The sequence below is a fragment of the Epinephelus lanceolatus genome, chromosome 6 (assembly GCF_041903045.1).
Source record: "Epinephelus lanceolatus isolate andai-2023 chromosome 6, ASM4190304v1, whole genome shotgun sequence".
Classification (NCBI taxonomy): domain Eukaryota; kingdom Metazoa; phylum Chordata; class Actinopteri; order Perciformes; family Serranidae; genus Epinephelus; species Epinephelus lanceolatus.
In genome coordinates, this window is record NC_135739.1 from 9,339,746 (window position 1) to 9,355,499 (window position 15,754).

Sequence of the window (15,754 nt, forward strand, 5' to 3'; positions counted from 1 at the left end):
GAGGTACCCCCATATACACTTGTCCTCCCTGTTTTAAAAGTGGACCAAGCTGAAGGCTCAGAGCGTAAAAGGGAAATGTCTTTTGATTATTTAGAAGTACCGGCGTCCACTACAGGAAGATGCAGGAGGAGCAGTGATATTGTTTCTGCCCAGCCTCCTCGCTCTGCTCTGCCATGTCTAAATTCAGTGGCACAGGAGCCTGAATTATTTATTGGTTGAGTGAGTGGTTGCCTTGAGCCTAGTGTGACAGACATGTTTTCTTAAAGAGACGCCCTTGGTGTGTGTCTATCACAGCACGAAGAGCAAAGGCCCACCTAAATCACATTCGACATGGAAACAACAGAGACAAGAATATCACAAACTGAATTATAAATTATAAATAATAATCCACTCAATATGGCCAGTGAAAACAAAGCTGCTACTTTTGAGTGGAAAACATTCTCAGAATAATACAGTGAATTCTATTTCATTACATATTTCTGATTTTCAACAAATCAAATAAAAATAAAATCACATGGCATGCAAGAATTAAAAATACAAAATTTAAAAGTGCAGTTGTCACCAATGGATGGATATTATTTATCCAGTTTTGACTTAACTTGATAGCCTAGTTTTTTGAATGTTGGACACATGAGGGGCCGTACTTCAACCACCTGGAAAACACAAGGTCGGGCACCGGGTGCTACTCTTGCACCTTTTCTGTGCCAACTTTCAAGAGCGTGGCGGCAGGTTGTGTCCGGACAGATTTAAAGCTCTGGCAGCTCTTCACTAACGTGATCAACTTTTCCATGATTAACAGACTATTATTAATGGAAAAAAGGAAATATATCTGTTGGCTGTGATTGGTTGGTCCTCATCACGACATGCAGTCCACGCTGCTGTGTTCCAAATGTGAAACTCAGTTTATCTCAGGACGCAGCCGTAGCACCCTGAAAAAAAAAGGTGCTTGTGAAAGTGCGCGTGCTGCCGCAGCATCACTCTGGCATTTGATGTGTACGGCCCCTTACACACACACACACACACACACACACACACACACACACACACACACACACACACACACACACACACACACACGCACATACCTCTTGGACAAACAGAGGACCATCAGTGGACACTGACCATGTGAGGACCTCTGTTTCTGGTCATTTTGAAAAGACAAAAATAGACTAAAAAAACGTACTTTTAATGTCCTGTAACACAAAAATACAGCAAATGTGCTTTTCATTAACTTATTCAGTCTCTTTCTTAAACTTGGTGCAGACAAAATTTTAAATGATGTTCAAGCACTATTTGGACGGAGAGGGACGATATTTTGTGGCAGTACGCCTTTGTATCATGCTGGAAAGGCGTAATTTCTGTCCTCCTCTTTTTATTGGATTTATCACATTAACATAAAACGTATACATTAACAATTTAACAAATATGTGTTTCCCCCAAGCCAGCACAATAATTGACAAATAAGTAGTAATACAAAAATAAATACATATATTAAAATACAGCAGTACATAATTTCCATACAATTTCAAATCAGCAAAGTTCTCATCTTTCCAATTTACATTAAATGTTTCTCCAAAGCTACACAGGCCGCAGGTTCCCTTGTCCACACACCAATAGATGGTATATGGAAAAGCTGCAGCAAGCAGCTGTTTTGCACTTCTTCATAGTCGTTTTGTATCTCTTTGTATTTGTTTTACATTTCTTTGTGGTCATTTTGAGTCTCCTCCTGGTTTGGATCAAGGACCATGATACTTTGGGCCCCTGGGCCTGTGTCTGGTAGACCCATTCAGTAATCCATCCATGGGCAGAGCATTACGTGTTAAGACTTATGTTCAATCTTAATAAACCTTGACAATTGTTTTCTAGGGATGGAAACCTATCTGAAAAACAAAACATGACCCAAGTCATTGATGTCCTACCTCTGTTTTGCTGTAAATGAATGTGTAAGTGTGATGTTGAGCGTGCAGCAGAAATGTTCATACTGAAGTCAAAGTGAATGTCAGAGGTAGGGTATTGGCTTTAAAGTCTTTAAAGTCCAGGAATGGAAACCTACAGCCACATTTCTGAAAAACAAAACATGACTCATCAGATTTTGTGATTACATTTTCTCTTACGTTGTGTCTCTTACTTTCGAGTCGAGTAAAATTCAAACCCAAGATGTCATATTTTTTATGGGTAAACATATAGTGAACTCTTGAGGTGTCATGTGCAACACTTTTAACACATATAGTCCATGTGGACATTTTGAGCAGCAGCTGTCTGCAGAGTGTAGTTGGGACAGCAGTTACCAGGAGACACCTGCATTATGACGCTCTGCTGCCACCCAATGGTGTAGCCAGGATATTATTTGGTTACAATCTCATAGGGTTCTGTTTCATCTGAAAAACACTTCTTTTCTAAACAAAGCTCATATTTTACATTTTTTCACCCATTCACATATCACCTTGGAGATATTACTGCATGTGGTATAAGCTGAACACAAATAATTTCTAGAAGCCACCTTCCCTCCTTGCAGTCTGCTCCCTCTGACACAGCTGCTTTTACACTTCCTCATAGAAACTCAGGTCTGTCATTTCTATTACTTTAAGACAGTCCTTTAGACTAAGGTGTCCAGCCTGAGGCAGACACATGCCCTCCTGTGGCTCATTCACTATAGGTAGACAGTTACCGGCAACTGCAGATCTGGAATCAGCTCTTTCTGATCCTGCTGCAAGATTTTCAGCTACCAGTAAGAGATGACTTGACAAAGACCTAGACTATTTAACGTCTTTCATGTAAGACGGCAACTACTGAGGTCACGTATTCTGAAAAGCTTCTTTTCTTTTACCAGTGGCTAAACAAAACAATCTAACACTGTTTGGATAAAGGGTTAGAACCTTTTTGTTGAACCAGAAACAGCCCCAAAACTGCCATCCCAAAACCCACCAATGGGTAAATTAAGGGTTTATTTCAGCCAAACCAGAGCTGGTGATTGTTGCAACAGTGGAAAGGCTAACCTAGACAGGTTTTAGCAGTTTGTTGCCTTTAAATAAAGTGTGTTTTATGATACATTTACTGTTTATTTAAGTGGAGTCTGGTGGGTTTGGTGATTTAGGGGCTTTTTCGGATAAACAAAAAGGTATTTACTCCTTCACAAGAACGTCTATCTCTGTAGGGATCCTTTCAATGATCTTGTCAGACACTCGTAATAACAATCTGTGCCCATCAGTGGCAAAAAGAAACACTTTCATTGGACGTAAAGGAATGGTGTGAGCATGCCCCATTTGATTACATTGATTACAACACTGGACCAACTTAAAAAAACGTTGTTCCCATCAGTCACTTAGACACACACACATGGGAAAATAGGATCCAGGCTGAAAAATACCCTTCAGCTCTGGATATCTCTGTACAAATGTACACATGGCACTTCAAATAGAAAAGATCGACCAAAGAGGACGCTGTAACATCTGCACAGACTGGCATAATGCCAATCCAGGTGACCCTGCGTCACCAGCATATACAGTACGAAGCTCCAGCCGTTACTTTCTTAACCCAGTTCCATTTTTACAAAACTTTAGTGCTGAGATCTTTAATATCACCTATTTTACTCTGTGTCTACAGGTATCAGACACTTCAATTCATTCTTTTAAAGACCAAATCAAAGACTGATATTTGGATAAATCATCTGTTTCTCATTCAACCAAAAGACAAGAAGTATGTAGTCCCATGCAGAGGCAGGTTTTATGTAGGAATATGAGAGTGAGTTAGATTCATCTACATTTTGCCAGTAGGTAAGTACAAGTGCAAAGTAAAAAGATGGTTTAAGGCTACGTGGTAGGTTTAATTATTTGTAACACTGGAAATGGGAATTTTTGCGCAGAGGAGCTTGACTCATTTTGACAAACATTAAAACCTACTGCAAATGTTTGTCAATGGAAATCTAATGGCTGTATGCTTGATTTTATAAACTTTTAGTGATGAGTTTGCCCAAGGCAGCTAAACCCACCAATTATCACATTTTTAAACATAAAGTGCAAATAACACAAGATGAGGCGGCTCCTCTCCTGTAGTGCCTCTCAACGGTCTTTCTCCTGCCTTCAGTATTTAAAGGTCCAGTGTGCAGGATTCAGGGGAATATATTGGCAGAAATATATATATATATATATATATATATATATATATACATATACTCCAGGTACTCCAGCTTCCTCCCACAGTCCAAAGACATGCAGGTTAATTGATTGATAACTGATAACTCTAAATTGTACCTTACCGGTGTGCTGCCATGTTTGTTCACCATCTAGCTCTGCTTTCCAAAGCACAGCCGAAATATCACGAGAACAAGCAGCGATCTCATACCATGCCTGAAATCTCGCGAGAACAAGCAGCAACAGCTGGAAGGCAGAACCGGACAGTAGCCTGAAAAGTTCATTCATTTATTTTATGAAAGATTTATAAAATAATGGCTGACTTTTTGCCAGACTTTGACTTTGTGGAGGAGGAATTTGATTTTGCAGTTTGATGGCCGCCCTTATTTATTTGAGCCAGAATACACTGACGAAGAGCTTTGTGAAATTGAAGAACGGAGGAGGAGAGAGAGAGAGGCGCAACAGGTAGAGGACGAGAGAGGAGGAATGGCTGCTGCAAGGCTGCGTAGCTCTGGAGATTGGTGGTGTACCTGTGAATGCTGTGCCCCAGTGCCCACAGAAGAGGAATGCCTCTGTTGCAAGGAACTGGTTGCAGCCTTATTTTCAACATCTGGATGTGACCGAGGACGAGACACCTCCACCTGGAGTAGTATCCAGCTGGGCTTTATCTAGAGCTCGCCAGATTTCAGGCATGGTATAAGATCGCTGCTTGTTCTCGCGATATTTCGGCTGCGCTTTGGAAAGCAGAGCTAAATGGTAAACAAACATGGCAGCACACCGGTAAGGTAAGACAACACGTTTACATATTGTTTTCTATATGTTCTCTGACATTTATCCTAACGATATGAGGCGGTCTTTGTGGAAAAAAAGCTTGTTTAGTGGACTAACTTTGCACTTGAAGGTTGCCCTTTCACTTAGGTTTTAACAGGTCTGACACTACTATGCGCCCCGGCTGTATCTAGGCTAACAGCTAACATGCTAACTATTATTTTTATGTCACTAGTCACTTGAAACACATTTAGGACGATAGGAGACAGGTTGAAATAAACCAAAATTTCCCTTTAAGGAGATAACCGTGAAGGAAGTGAGACCTGTGATCTAAGGCTAAAACACACCAGCAGAGAATGCTGCACGTCAAAAAATACGTCCCTATTATTTTCAAAGTACAACCCCACACCGGTAGCAGCTAGACGCGCGTTGACGCTCCTGGATGAGCCTTGCCGACCCTGGAATTAAATGCATTTTTCCCCCACTTGTTCTCTTGTACGTACCAGCTCCCGTAGCAGCTCGACTCCTCTCTTCACCATTGATGTATAAAGAGAACTTTGTTGGTGTTGCTGTGTCTCATGTATGAGAAAGACGATGATGATAATCCTGTCATTATAAAGGCAATGACCAAAAAGATATTGGCAAGTCATAGCCCTGGAGGTTGGCTCTTCAGGTGAGAAATCAAGTTTAATTAGGCGCTCTCCATACATGATTATTAGCTAATACAGAGGTGGAGGAAGTACAGATCTTTCAGTAAAAGTAGTAACAACTTTGTGTGGTCGTCTATTGACAAGCTACAGTGCAACACGTCCAGTGTGTGCTAGGGGCGGCACATGATGCGGGGGTACCAGTGTGTTTTCAGCTTTATGACGATTACTCAGATCGGGCTCACTTCTATAACAAATTAAATACTGAAAAATACTATTCCCCATTTTTCTGGGGACCCCTTGAAACTCTCTCAGGGACCCCTGTTTGAGAACCACTGGTCTATCATAGTTTGCTGGCCTGAAACTCTCAGACCGAATCAGAGAATAGATCTCTAGACCAATCACATGCCTCATTCTCATCATTAAGGGGGTAACAATTAGACCCATCCAGACTCCCCTCATCAACCTTCTCACTGTCACAATTTCCTGTTTGTGCCAGACCTTTCTGTGATGATGAAAGAGTTTGATCCAAAAGAGTTCTTTTACAGTTAACTCCATCTCCCTGCTGCCCTTCCCAACAACAACCAAAGTTACTGCTGCTGTTACCAGTCCGCCTTTTTCTTCTGAGCTTTGCACTCAGTTGTCTTTCAGCAGCAGGAGTTGGAGGAACAATTACTTCATTGTCTTCACAATCATAGACAGTCACATCACAATCACTTGAGTCCCATTTGTGGTGGATCCTTCCGGTTGACCCTGGAGCCCCTATCTGGACGCTCAGATTGTTTTTATGTTTGTTTGGTTTCCAGAACCTCCTTTTTGGGGTAAATCTGTGTCGGCTTGGTGTCAAACTCCACGCAGAGTTTTCTTTGGTAGACTCTCTGACACTCTGGGCCAGCTGGTTAGCACTGACACAGTTTAATTTACACAGAGAAAAGGTAGTGCTCTTTTTACTGTCCAATTCAGGCAGACATCTGTTAAAGGCACCAGAATCTTGACTGTCAGGTTGTGAACTGACTTCAGCTAATGTCAAGGTTCTGTGTGAGCCTGTCACAACACCTACTTTTACAATGGGAGTGGACTGAGAGGCAGGGATGAAGTCAAGATCTTGTGTGTCTGTTGGAATTAAACTGTGTCTGTTAATGCATTTTTTACTTTTCAGAGTCACTTTGTCAGGTGTTAAATGTGTCGCCTTTTCACTCCTCATGTGCTTTTTTCTTGGTTCGGGAAGCGGCGGGCGAGCTTCTGTGGTTGTCCGGTCAGTTTCTGCATGTGTGTTGAGCTTGTTTGTGCTCACATCGATTACAAGTGAGCTACCGAATAAGTCCGCCGAACAATTATAGGTGTCCCCTTCGAGCTCCTCTTCCTCTTCATTTTCAAAAGAGAGAGAACGTTCTTTCTTATACTCCTGATTACCCTCATGGAAGCAAACGTTTCTGGCTTGACTTGTGCTTGCACATCCAAGAGGGTCCTTATATACCTGGTCAGATAAACGATCTCTGTCACCTCCACTCGGTGCAGGTGTGTCGGTGATATCCTGTAATATCTGTGAGTGGCTGTCTGTTATCTGCGGATCACTTTGACAAACAGATTTATGTGATACGCTCTTGTCTTGTGAATTGATTTCCAGGTTGTTTTTTGATGTCTCTTTTTGATTTTGCACATTTTGATGTAGCTCAGTTTGTTTGTTGAAGTCTTTGTTTTCCTCACACAAAAACTCTGAAAGACTCTCAGAGAAAGGCAAATCTTCCCAAGCCAGGGAGTCTGACAAAAATGTTTTGGTAGATAAATCCTTGGAGGTATTGTGGCCAGGTGGAGGAGGACTGAACCAAGTCTTCAGGATGGGGGTGTTTCCAACAGTTTTCTCAACACATGATAACGGGTATTTGGCAAATGACGGACCACTGGAAGAACTGCACTCTAAAGAAAGAAGCGCTGACAGCGCTCTCTCCTCTGTGACTTTAGGGATCTGTGAGCAGCCTCTCTGTGCATGATGTGGTGTTTGTCTGCTGTTCTCATTTCCGCTGTCCTGGGTGCTGCTGTCATCCTCCTGCTCTGCTGATGAAGTTACTAGTCCTAGTGACTGTTCCCATGGAGGAGTGGGAGCAAGGGAGCCATCTTGGTTCTGTGAACTAGGATACAAATCAAAAGCAACTGTCAAGACATGTCACAAGAGTGAACAATTAAATAAATGTAATGTAATGGCCATAAAACGAATTAAATGCCATTTAATTTCCGCATCTCATTACTACAAATACAACTGTAGCCAGTATCTCACTATCACTATCCTCATTTATATTTTAAGAAGCTACAAGTTATTTTCAGCCACAAAATAAGCCTGGAAAGCTGCAAATCAGAACGTAAGTACAGAGAGTTGTTGCATAGAGATGACACACCATCTCATCTAGTTGCATTGGTGTGAACCGGGAGGTTTTTAGAACGTTGTAGAACAGTGCATTGTGAGTAGTGGCCTGTTCCTGCTCATCTCACCGCGAATCTTTGGCTTTAAGGATCTGCATGAACCCTAAAATAAAACTAAGATGGTGTGTTACAGTTGCTCCATCGTTTTAGGGGATGTAAATGGAAACACATTCAACATGCTAACGCACATTCGACGGCATCACCCAGATTCACCGTTCACCAGGATGACAGATGTTTGGGTGCTCTGAATGTTTAAATATAGCCACGGTGGAAGTAATTGTAACACTCCTTCTAATGCACAAGTTGTATTTTTTATTATTCTATTTATTTGTATTTTCAGTTCATATCATAAGAGATGCTTTTTAGTTTACAGCCTGTTGTTATCTTTTGGGAAAGTGTTTGTTTACTGTAACACAGAAGTCTTTGAGCTACCCTTACGCCTTTGAGTTTTTTATTGCTGTACCGATCTTGCACCGAACTATACTTAACTTCTGTGTTCCCTTACACATCTATAAAATACTAACAATTATCAGACAGAAAGCGACTGTCACCAGTAGCTTCTGAAAGCCGTTACCTTTGAAGTGACTGGGAAAGAAGACCTGAGGCAGAAAGCGAGGCATTATTGAAGCTGCTGGCTGGAAAATGGCAAGGAATCAGCAGCAGGGTTGTTGCTGGGGGTCTGGCAGTCAATCCCTGCTCATATTCCACAGCTTTCTGAAGAAGGATCCGATAATAACTGACCACCGTGCAGCCACCCAGGCCGGTAGCTTTGGGAAGAAGCATCTGACTGGCAATAAAGTGGACCGCTTCATTACTGCTGAAGCCATTGGAAACAGGTCCTCCTAACCAAGGTGCACTTTCTGTTTCGGATACCTGAAGGACACAGAAAAGACCAGGGATAGTTGAGAGCAAGAAGTATCCACCAAGATTGTTTTTTTTTTTTTTTTACAGAAACACGTAACACTTTGATTTGCTTAAAGCCATACTGGCAGCATGACTCTGGGGACGGCACTGTCGGTCAGTCGGCTGGTTATTCCACCACCACCCAACTGAAATATAACTATTTGGTGAACTGCCATAAAATCTAACTAACTCTGGTGATCCTTGGTTTGATGTTTCCTGTCGTGCCACCAACAAGTCAAAGTTTTAACTTCATAAAGAAAAAATCTTCCAGAGTAAACACCAGAGCACTGACCAGAGGAGACTATGATGTACAATGGCGCAGGACTAAATTTGGCCAAATGGTGGTTTCCATCAGAGCAACACAGTCTTGGAACACACTGCCAGCTCATGTTAGAAACTGGGACAATTACACCACCTTTAAAAAGACCCTTAAACAGTGGTTGAAAATAAACCAGGCCTGCTCTCATGGGTAACCTCCTCGTCTTTTCTATTTTGTGTATGGACTTTTAACCTTTATGTGAATCGGGACTTATTTTTGTGTAAGATTTCTACATGTTTTATCCATTTGTCATGGTGTATTGTCTCTATGTTTTTTATACCTGCCTTGGGACAACGGATGAAATTTATCAACTGTGCTAACTCCGGCATATTTATATTGATGCTTTTTGCTGATATGTTGATTAATGTACATTGTCCTAATTAAATAAATAAATTAAAAAAAAAACATGTCCTACCATCTACTGGATGGATTGGCAAAATATTTTGTACAAGCACCTGTGGTGTCCAAAAGACAAACTCTAATGTCTTTGGTGACTTTTCCTTTACTGCCACCAAAAAGTCTGAGTTTTATTGTGAAATGTCTTGACAGCTGTTGAATGGATTGCCGCGGAATTTGGTACAGAAGTCTGTGTTCCACTGAGAATGAAATGTAATCACTTTGTCGGTCCTTTAACCATTCCTATTTTGCCATCATCAGGTCAAAACTATTTTTTCTTCTAATGCCAGAATACCTACCAGCAAAACTGATGACATTTCCATCAGCCTCAGCTGTACTGTTTTATGTGCTAATTAATAAATTCATACTAATGTAATATGCTAAACTTGGATGATAAACATTGTACCTGCTATACATCAGAATGTTAATATGCCAACTTTAGCATTTTGCTCAGAGCACCTGCAGCTGCAATCAGAGTCAGTTACACCGTTTAGTTCATTAATTAACGTTGAATTAAAGAATATTTTTTGTTAATTAACATGAGTATAATTAAGGACATAAGTAAAAAGTAAGAATATAAGGTAAATATAATATTAAGAATAAGTAGGAAGTAAAAATGGTAAGTAAGAATAATGTAAGGATATATGTATCTGGAAGGACCTGTTTAGCAGAACCTATACTTTGTGTTTGCATGGTGTTCTGGTCTTTGTGTCTTTATTCAAAGCTGCACTCTATACCTGCCGGGTGCTACGGATGATGAGTAAAGTCACTTTGCTGCATGAACATACATTGTGACGACCGAGCTGTGAAGACACTTAGAGAGGTTTCTGCTCTTAACGCAACAAATGAGGTATGAAAACTTAAGTTATCTGTTTCTGCATTGTGCATTGTGCCTACTGTTTACGCTGATGGGGTCTGTAACAGTTAAATGCTTGTTCACATAACAGAGATGTAGTATCCCACCCTATTTCAGTAAACGCTGAAGTTCATTTTCTGCAGGTTTAACTGTTTATGGCTGTGAAATTTATGGAGTATGCAAGCTTTAGTTGTGTTATGATTTTGTGTATTTATTTTAATTCTCACAGCATGTTTTGTGGCATGTTTGTGTTCATAAATGCCCGTAATGAAGAGCAACACCTTGTGTCCATGATTTAAACTGGAGGGGAGCTTTACGGAGCCGTTAGCATGGCTGTAGACTCTTATGCTGTGCCTAAAAAAAGATACTCTATCATACTTGTCATTTTGACTGCATGAGTGCGTTCACACTGAGAATAATAATACTAATGCATTTTATTTATAGGTGCCTTTCAGAACACTCAAAGACACCTCAAACGACACAGTAAAAAAACAAAAAAACAAGCAGCATTGTATCCATAGATCATAAAGTCAAACAATACAGTAATATAAAATAAAAGTTAATAAAATGACTAGACAAAATCATAATTATTAGGTATAAAATTGATAAAATCATCATCAGTAATATGTGTGTCAACAATAAATCAGACCGAATATGCCAGCTTAAAAGGTGTGTTTTCAGACGGGATTTAAAAGTGAAAAGAGACTCAATATTGCGAATGTTGTGGGGGAGAGAGTTTCAAAGGCGGGGGGCAGAATGGCTGAAGGCTGATGTGAGCTGGAGTGCAGAAGAGGATCTAAGAGTAAAGGAGGGTGTGTAGATATAGAAGAGTTCAGACAGGTAAGAGAGGACCTTCAAGGTGAGAAGCAGAATCTTTTGAAATTGATGCAATATTTCACAGGAAGCCAGTGAAGCTGCTGGAGAACAGGAGTGATATGATCTATGGAAGGGGTTCTGGTAATGATACGGGCGGCTGAATTCAGGACCAACTGGAGTTTATGAAGACACTTGAGAGGAAGACCAAAGAGGACAGAATTGCAAAAATCAATACAAGGTGTAACCAAAGAATGAGCAAGGATAGCAGCACTCTGAGGTGTAAGTGATGGGCGAAGACGATTAATGTATGCAGATCGAGTAACATTATTGATGTTAGTGTACTGTCCAGGATGACACCTAGACTCTTAACCTGTAGGGATGGACGGACTTTGGATTATCCATGGTTAGAGTCAAACTGTCATGACAAAATGCAGTGCACTATGAGTACCAACATGGTGCACCCAAAATGGTCAGGATACTTCTCACCCTTAATGGTCACCTAACTGCCTTCGTAGTGGAAGGGGCAGGACCACAAACAAATTTCAAACTCATGAATAGGGCTGCCACTAACGATTATTTTCATTGTCGACTAATCTGTCGATTATTTCTTCGATTAGTCGATGAATCATTTCATCGAAAAATGTGTTAAAATGTTGAAAAATGACGGTCTGTCTCGCCCAAACCCCCAAATTATGTCATCTAATGTCTTGTGTCGTACTCACGCCAAAGGGTTTTAGTTCACTGTCACGGGAGAGTGTGTAAAGCTGCCAATATCTGAACGTTAGAAGCTGCAATAACAGTATTTTGGGGTACTTCTATAGTACTTTTCTATGAAAAATGACTCAAACCGATTAGTCGACTACTAAAATAGTCACCGATTATTTTAATAGTCGATTAGTCATCGATTAGTCGACTAAGCGTGGCAGTCCTACTCATGAAATGGCGGCAAACTACCGCTGTGAACACCAAAGCATTGCACATAAGCTCACTAGCTACACATTATACACATTATATTATCAGGTATTGATGTTACATGTGTTATGGCGTAACTATATGATCTATCCAAATTTCATGATCATTATTTTAAGTGCACAACAGCCATGCTTGATTTGAGACAAAACTATACTTAGTACATAGTGTTTGCAGTGTACTACATTTGGATGTACAAACAGAAGTATCTGACATAAGACACAGCATTACTCTCTTTTTAAAGAGGTGTGACCAAGATACTAAATGGGATGTTTTACACTTTAAGAATGAACTTGTCAGACCTCTCTGTAGGTCAGACTATGAAATGGTGGCGCTGTTTCTAAATGATCTCAAAGCTGGTTAGCCATTTGTTTACTGCAATTCTTTGCTATTTATCCTCCAACATATGCACAAAATAGAGCAACACCCAATCGCACTCATACCTTTATACCGAAGATGAAACGTCTGCCAATGAAACAGTCCTTGACAGCCTTCACCAACAATGTGGATCTGTCTGATGCTCCGTCCGAGTTCTCCACCAGCCTACAACATGACAGACACGACAGAAAGCCACATCAGTGTTTTATAGCAGAGTTACGTCACCTCACCTGACACTAAAAACTTCTAAGAACTAATAATTTAAAACACTTTCCTAAATTAAAACATTCGGGTAAAAAAGAGCAGAGGTGCTGTTTCACACTGCAGAGGCTGTATCTGTTGTTTACCATCATCTAACAACTACAAGATGTGAAAAAGAAAATGCCCAGGGGAACCTCTGCAACATATACTCCCACCAAACCCAAGAGTAATGCTGCATGTGGAACAGGAAGTATCTACAAGTGAGCAATCCACACTGAAACTTGTACAAAGATAATGTCAGATAGTAACTGAAGAGGTCACTTAAATTAGACTTGTGTCTGTACGGTGTTTAAAATGCAGTCTAAATGTTCAACACAGAATGATGTGATGCTTCAGATACACAGCATGTTTAAGATATCTTTAAATGCCCTGAAAACCTGAGAGAATTTTGGTTTTTGTGGTTGATAATGCTACAACAAGTATCATATTCAATCCTACCGAAAGACAAAAATGATGCTCATACTTAAAGGTCCAGTGCGTAGGATTTATGGGGATATATTGGCAGAAGTGGAATAAAATATAATAAGTGTGTTTTCTGTAATGTATAATTACATGAAAATAAGAATTGTTGTGTTTTTGTTACCTTAGAATGACCCATTTATATCTAAATAGAGAGTTTTACTGGTTTACATCAACAGGCCTTATTGTTTTGGAGAGGAAGAGACCTCTGCAGATAATTCTCCGGATAGTTCGAGTGATTTAGGAAAGTTCTCAAAGCAACTCTGAGCGAGGAAGGGACAGAAGCTTGTACCTTAATGAGGAGGTGTGGTTGATAGGTGACACAGATACACCCTTTTGTGAGCCTGTAAGGTGTGAGGACACCCAGTGGAAATGAAATGAACTGCTGACTGTGAAAGTGTTGTCACTGTTACTGTGATCATTCTGCTGATGGAAGGTCGAAACAGACCCAAGTCATCACTGCTGCACTGTTGTGTTTTACGGTTTTTCGAATATCATGGTGTTGTGATCACTTTATTTCTGGCGTTATAGCGTAATTACACTGGGTGGGTAATGTGTGTGTATCGGCTACAAATATTATTCCTGCATGATCTAATCTGTAGCATTTAATTTACTCACTGCCATCCAGTGTTTGAAGAATATTTCTCCGACCTCTTTGTGTTTCCACCATTTCCACCTCTGAAACTCTGAAGCATCTCAAGAGTCCTCCCTGCTCCTAACAGTTTTTCACCTTTTCAGGTCTAAGATGCTCTGTGAATACCTTTTATCTTTTCAAGGACCTAGTCTTAACTTTAAGGGGAAATTCTGAGAAAACGTCACAACTCTAAAAAGTTACTCAGAATCTTGTCACTACTGAGAAGCTTTGTGAATACTGCCCCTGGAGTTTACACCTAGCACACATGAGCAGTTTCAGCTGGTTGTAGTCTGCAATCCTCACCACTAGATGCCACTAAATCCTACTCACTGCTCCTTTAATATGAATACAAGAGTGATTAAAGTTGACAGAGTAATAAATTACAGAAATCTGGAGTTGCTTGAAAGATGATGTCCTCTGCTCACCTCTGTAAACCACTTGCATGAATGCCAAAGAATTGGTTCAAACAGGTCCCAAACACTGTCACTCCAAATATGCATCTGTCCCGGGTCACCCTCAATGAGAGACGATACCTGTAGTCAACCTGTTCCCTCACACAGCTGTAACCACACTTAGCACATCTGCATCTGAGGTGGAAAAGACACAGAAGACAGGAGTGTTATTTGCATTGCAGAAATCAATTCGTTTTCTATTTTAAGCACACACAGAAAAGTTAAAGACTTTATATAATTACCTACTTCCAAATAAACTTGCCAGTAGCACAGCATAAAGTTAAGCTGTTCATGTCAGTTAACCTGAACAACTTTAATTAGCCACAGAAAAGTTAAAAGTATTGGAATAATCTTTTTTTACCTCGTCGTGTCCTGTCCTTCAGCATCAATCCTTGAAAAGCAGCCTTTGCAGCACGGATAAAACACACAGGCATCTTGCAGAGACAACACAACACAGTCCACCAGAGCCCGTCTAACAGACATTAGCTAGCAGAGTAGGCTAACTGCAGCTAGCTGGCTAACTCGAGGCTAACTGAAACTTATCAACACTCATCTGTGTTATTTTAACTTAACTGTAACTGTAACAACCTCAACACGACAACAAAAAATTAAAATAGACCCAAATGTAACTCAAAGTTAACATCTCTAACTCTTAACGTCTCTTATCTGTAACTGTCTGAAATCACTTTTTCAAAATGTATTTCTCCTTCTGCTTATTTTGATTCACCGGCGGTTAGACAGCCCGCTTGGAGGCGCATTATCGCCCCCTACAGGACTGGAGGCGGAACACCAGCAGGGAAAACATTAAAACCGTGTACTAAGGGACTGTTCGTTACTTATGAGGGGGGATGGGTGGTGCAAAAAGTGGGAGGCATGTCAATTTTTTTCTTTACACTGGGGAAGAACTTATAGTTTAAACAAAAAAAAAATAAAACTGGTTTAGGAGAAGGGCATACATGTGAATGGTTGTATTTTGTATTTATTTTACCACTCGTGTGAAGAAAACAAAACATGCCAAAACATAAAAATCACCGAAGTTACACCAGTTACCACAGCCAGAAACGTAAAAACATAAAAAAACATATTGCTGCCACACCAGGGAAAAAAAAGGGTCAGTATTACGTTATAACGTGAAAAGTATATTGTTCTAACAAGAAGTTTTTTACATTATTACAATACATTTTCACGTGAAAACACGAGAACTTATCTTGTAATCAATCAGTATAAGTTATCACATTTTTACATGAAACTATATTGTTATAATGTGATAATATGAGACTATATTGTTTGTTTATATACTTTATTAATCCCTGAGGGGAAATTCAATTTTTCCACTCTTGCTGAAAAC

General features: G+C 40.2%; 1 protein-coding gene across 1 annotated transcript; it reads right to left on the reverse strand.

Annotated features, from left to right (window-relative positions):
* Nucleotides 1–1,170: 1,170 nt before the first annotated feature.
* Nucleotides 1,171–15,147, reverse strand: ddias (DNA damage-induced apoptosis suppressor). Its single transcript, XM_033620757.2, has 5 exons — nucleotides 14,768–15,147; nucleotides 14,380–14,541; nucleotides 12,666–12,765; nucleotides 8,538–8,836; nucleotides 1,171–7,674 (listed from the first exon to the last, which is right to left on the reverse strand). The coding sequence occupies exons 1-5, from the start codon at nucleotides 14,887–14,889 to the stop codon at nucleotides 5,913–5,915; spliced, it is 2,445 nt and encodes an 814-aa protein (XP_033476648.2). The 5' UTR covers nucleotides 14,890–15,147; the 3' UTR covers nucleotides 1,171–5,912.
* Nucleotides 15,148–15,754: the final 607 nt, after the last annotated feature.

Excerpts from the sequence above, each read along its gene's own strand:
- ddias (XM_033620757.2), bottom strand. The coding sequence starts at position 14,889 with ATGTCTGTTAGACGGGCTCTGGTGGACTGTGTTGTGTTGTCTCTGCAA. Across the intron at positions 14,542-14,767 it reads GAAGGACAGGACACGACGAG|ATGCAGATGTGCTAAGTGTG; the intron begins GTAAAAAAAGAT and ends TTTCCACCTCAG. Across the intron at positions 8,837-12,665 it reads GTTTCATCTTCGGTATAAAG|GTATCCGAAACAGAAAGTGC; the intron begins GTATGAGTGCGA and ends TGTGTCCTTCAG.